Raw genomic sequence first — 4746 nt, 5'->3', positions numbered from 1 at the left:
CTAATGAGTTATGCTAATGAGTTATGCTAATGAGCTCCTGCACCTCTTTTTCTATGAAATGACCCCTGGGCGTCTCCTTTCTCTGGGCTCCGCTTCCAGCTTGGCTGCCAACCTCTTGCACGACGAAGGTGCCCAGGCCATTGCGCTGGCACTGAAGGAGAACCAGGCGCTCACTTCCCTACAGTAAGTTTTTTTGGGGGGCGCACATTCCTTGGGCACGGTTCAGGCCTGGTCTTTGGCTGAGGGGAGCGTGGCTCGTGGCCACATCCGGAAGCTCGCTGGACGGGGGTTGGGGCTTTGTTTTTTGACTGCACAAAGAGGTTGCTGCCGAGCAGTCCGGCGGAGGCGAAGCGTGTGTGACGGTCACCCATTCTGGGGTGCAAGGTTTGTACCCCTAAGTCATCCCAGCCCGAACCAGACTTGAGATGGGTGCTTCCAGGCAATGCGGGGCCGCTGTGCCGGATTGGATGCCCGCTTCCACTTTAAAACCCGGCCCTGGGCGAACTTGTGTCGCGCGAGGGTCCCTCTGCACGGCCCGCTTCTCACGTCTCTGCCCCGTTCCCTTTCCTCCAGCTTGCAGTGGAACTTCCTCCAATGCAGAGCCGCCGAAGCCCTCAGCCAAGCGTTGCAGTTCAACCAGAGCCTCGCCAGCCTGGAGTAAGTCTGCCGGCCCGCGTCTCTTTCTCTTGCCCTCTGCCGTCGCTGGTGTTGAGTCCACTGTTCCCTCTAAGCCGAGTTAGTGTGAGCTAGCTCACAGTTCTTTAGCCTCCGGCTCACACATGTCTGTCTCCGCTCAGGAAGGGATGGCTCCAGAGCAAACTAATTGATGCAGGAGTCAGATTGCTCGCTCACCACTTTAATGCCGGTAGCTCACAAAGTAGGATTTTTGCTCACGAGGCTCCACCGCTTGGAGGGCGCGTTGGTTGAGTCCTTTTTATCCCAAGGGAGAAGACAAAATCCCACTCTCCCTCCAAACTTAGGGTGCGGTGTAAATCATTCTCCCTTCCTTCACGTTACAATCGCATACAACAGTCCTGGAAGGTCGAGCCGGTTGCGTGCGTGTGACTGGCCTGGGGTCACCCAACTAGCTTCTGTGGCAGACTGAGGATTCGAACAGCCCTGCTGCTCTAACTGCTACACAGCCGCTGCCTCTCCGATGGACACTTCCTGCTGCTCCCATCCAGGGCACTGGCATTACCAAGCAACCATCACAAGCGCATATGCAGGAGGAGCATGCTTGCATCGTTGCGCACAGAGTGTAGGGGTGTGCATTCTTCTTTGGCGTTCGGCATACACAAAAACCAAAGGAATGTGTGGTGTGTATGTGTTGAAGCTGGTGAATGCTCAGGTTCCAGAAAAAGGTAACCCCGTATCTGAAACTAAAACAAGGAAGAGTGAAGAGGACTGTGATGCTGGCCTAATGTTAGATTTTAATCCAGTAGCAACTTGGAGACCAACAAAATATTTGGGCTACAGGCTTCCAAGAGTCAAAGCTCTCTTCATCAGATATGAGTAGGCATGGAGATCTCGGGAGTCCTCACAATCCCAGTCAGAGATATAGAGATATAATGCGCAGTGTCATCATTTTGATTAGAACAGAGGGGAAATGCTTATGGACAGAAAATTAGCATCCATATGTCTCTGTTCAGCCCTGGGTGGTCCACTGTTTTGAACTTGTGAATGAAGTCCCGTTCAGCACTCTCACGTTGTAGTCTACTCTTGAAGCGTGACTATGGGGACCTGTATGGGACTGTGACAACACTGTCATTGGACTTAACAACACCAACCACACCATCACAGATTCATTCACTTGTTCATCTTCCAACATTATATATGCCATCAAATATCAGCAACACCCTTCCGCTCTCTACATAGGACAAACATGTCTGTCCCTGTGCAAAAGGATAAAGGAGAAGAGGAGGAGGTTGAAGTTATACCCCGCCCTTCACTACCCGAAGGAGTCTCAGAGCGGCTTACAATCCCTTTCCCTTCCCCTCCCCACAACAGACACCCCGAGAGGTAGGTGGGGGCTGAGAGAGCCCTCTTGAGAACTGCCCTTGAGAGAACAACCCCGCTCGAAAGCTGCCCGAGGCTTCCGCTTTTCACCCACCATATTTTTAAAGCGTTGGCGGTGTGCGCATAGGCGGAGGTACGCCACCGCATTATTAAAAACAATGTTTAAACGGTGCCTAGTTTTAGTGTTTAGACCAGTTCGGGATCTCACGGTGGCCATTTTCGCGGTAAACGCTTAAAGGGAAGTGTTCCTTTAAAGTTTAAAGGGAAGTGTTACAGCGGTCGGGTTGACGTGGAAATCGCTGTTCGGCGCACGCGCGAACATTTTAGTTCTACAGGTGGCTGCCTGTGCGCATGCCCAAACTGAAAAAAACAACAGCGACGCACGTTCCCACGCATGGACGGCGGGGAGCGATGTGACTGCGTAGCGATCCGGAGCAAGGAGTTGAGTGTGATCGCGATTCTCCAGGTTAAAAAAAAAACACATCAGGGCCGGAGCAATTTAAACCGCTCCCAGCACGCTGTCTGACCGCACCCTGTGTGTTTGTGGTATTATTATTATTATGGATGTGCCGGTAGCATCGTTATTTCGCAAGCTCGAGAACACTTTTGAACGGGCAACAATTGGAAAGCTTGCATGCTTTTTAGAACGTAAATAACCAGCGTGGCTTGATACACACACGCCCCCCCCCATTCACACTTTATAAGTAGGACATCGTAGGCAGTCTGCAGCTGAGACCCTCCCCCGGATTGTAAAAAATGATGGCTAATTTCAAGTTTCCGGGAGCAGAATGATTACGTTATTTGTGAGGGTGACTCAGACCGTGTACATGAAGTGCTCTGAACGCTGGACTCGTGCCGCATAAATGCTTATCATTACCAGCTCTTCAAGGGCGGAAGAGGAGATATTTGTTGATAGGCAAAGGACAAACAAGCGTTTGGCCAATTTGGCGACAATGACTTCTAACCAGGTACCTCCGCCAGTTGTCGGGAAACGCAGCTTTGAATTTGGTAATGGAGAAGTCGCAGCGCCCCCAAAGCATGATGATTCGGGGCAGAGTAGAGGGGTGGTTACAGTGAAACTGGTTTCAAACGAGCGTCCGAGACACATTCCAGTGACACACGCAGATGCGGAGTACTGCTGTGGACCAGAGAGCCGGGATTATAGGTGTCTGGATTGAATGAGACCTCCCCGCAAGCAAAAATAAAGTGGCACAAAGGGAACTGGGTGGACTAGAACATTTCACCTTGATGCGCTAGTCTTCCCCTTGCAGGGAATTTTATTTATTCATTTGCCATGTGGGGGAAGCGTTTCTGGCTGAAGTATTGCAGCCGGCGAGCCTGTGTGCACGCTTTCTGGGGAGTGACGTGGAATTGAATGTATGTAAAGCATTGGGGGTGCACGCGACCCCGGATTCCAAAGGTCTCCTTCCCCGGTGGCGTTGCTCCGGAGGCAGGCAAAGGGACGCTGCTGCAGGAAAGAATCTTCACTCTTGCTGAGTTTGGTGTGCAGTGGTTAGGAGGAGCACAGATTCTAATCTGGGAGAACTGGGTCTGATTCCCCACTCCTCCACATGCAGCTGCTGGTGTGGCCTTGGGTCAGTCACAAGTCCTCTCAGGAGCAGTCCTCAGTCAGAGCTCTCTCAGCCCCACCGACCTCCCAAGGTGTCTGTTGCGGGGAGGGGAAGGGAAAAGGCGATTGTAAGCTGCTCTGAGACTCCTTAGGGTAGTGAAGGGCGGGGTGTAAATCCAATCTCCTCCTCCTCCTCCTCCTCCTCCTCTTACTCTCAACTGTCTCATTTCGGAGAGACGCCATGTTGTAGTAAAATAAAAACAGATTCGAGTTCAGTAGCACCTCAGAGACCAAGAAGAGTTTCAGGGGGCAGGACTAGCCACTGTTTCGCCCGCCCCCCCGGCCACTGCCACCACTTCAGGTAAAGTCCACCCCTCCCCCCTTTCTCACATGATTGCCCAAAGTCAGCCTCGCAGGAGTATCTGTGAGTAGCATGCCAAGGAGCCAGGCAGGTGGGTAAGGACTTGAGCAGAGTCTCTCCAGGTAAACCAAAGTATTACTACAGGGCGCAAACTCAGGGTCTTGCAAAGACAGGATCTAACTAAAGTACCTACAATTCACAGAGCATCTGATTTGGGTAAATGCAAGACTGGCCCGTAGCTTTTTGTTGTTTAGTCGCACAGTCGAGTCCGACTCTCCGCGACCCCGTGGACCAGATCCCACCAGGCCCTCCTGTCTTCCGCCATCCTCTGAAGTCTGCTCAATTTCATGTTCGTTGCATCGATGACACTGTCTAACCATCTCATCCTTTGCCGTCCCGGTCTTCTTTGACCTTCAATCTTTCCCAGCATCAGGGTCTTCTTCTCCAGGGAGTGCTCCCTTCTCATTGGGTGGCCAAAGTATTTGAGCTTCAGTTTCATTATCTGGCCTTCCAGGGAACAGTCAGGGTTGATTTCTTTTAGGATGGACTGATTTGATCTCCTTGCAGTCCAAGGGACTCTCAAGAGTCTTCTTTAGCACCATAGTTCAAAAGAATCTATTCTTCGGTGCTCGGCCTTCCTTATGGTCCAACTCTCGCAGCCATACATGACTACTGGGAATACCATTGCTTTGACCATGCGGACTTTTGTTGGCAGGGAGATGTCTCTACTTTTTATCATGCTGTTTAGGTTCGCCATTGCTTTCCTCCCAAGGAGCAGGCGTCTTTTAATTTCATGGCT

At 51.6% G+C, this 4746-nt stretch overlaps 1 protein-coding gene across 1 annotated transcript in view; it reads left to right on the top strand.

Moving 5' to 3' along the window:
• The window catches only part of NLRC3 (NLR family, CARD domain containing 3), a 30427-nt gene that overhangs the window by 20473 nt on the left and 5208 nt on the right, over window positions 1–4746 (top strand). The window contains exons 10-11 of the mRNA XM_015413560.1: window positions 100–183; window positions 574–657. Of these exons, the coding sequence (XP_015269046.1) occupies window positions 100–183; window positions 574–657 (168 nt within the window). The remainder of the gene's footprint in view (window positions 1–99; window positions 184–573; window positions 658–4746) is intronic.

The sequence above is a fragment of the Gekko japonicus genome, unplaced genomic scaffold (assembly GCF_001447785.1).
Source record: "Gekko japonicus isolate JY-2015 unplaced genomic scaffold, Gekko_japonicus_V1.1 scaffold1098, whole genome shotgun sequence".
NCBI lineage: Eukaryota > Metazoa > Chordata > Lepidosauria > Squamata > Gekkonidae > Gekko > Gekko japonicus.
The sequence above is the reverse complement of the archived record's forward strand: the minus strand, read 5'-3'. Positions and strand labels throughout refer to the sequence as shown.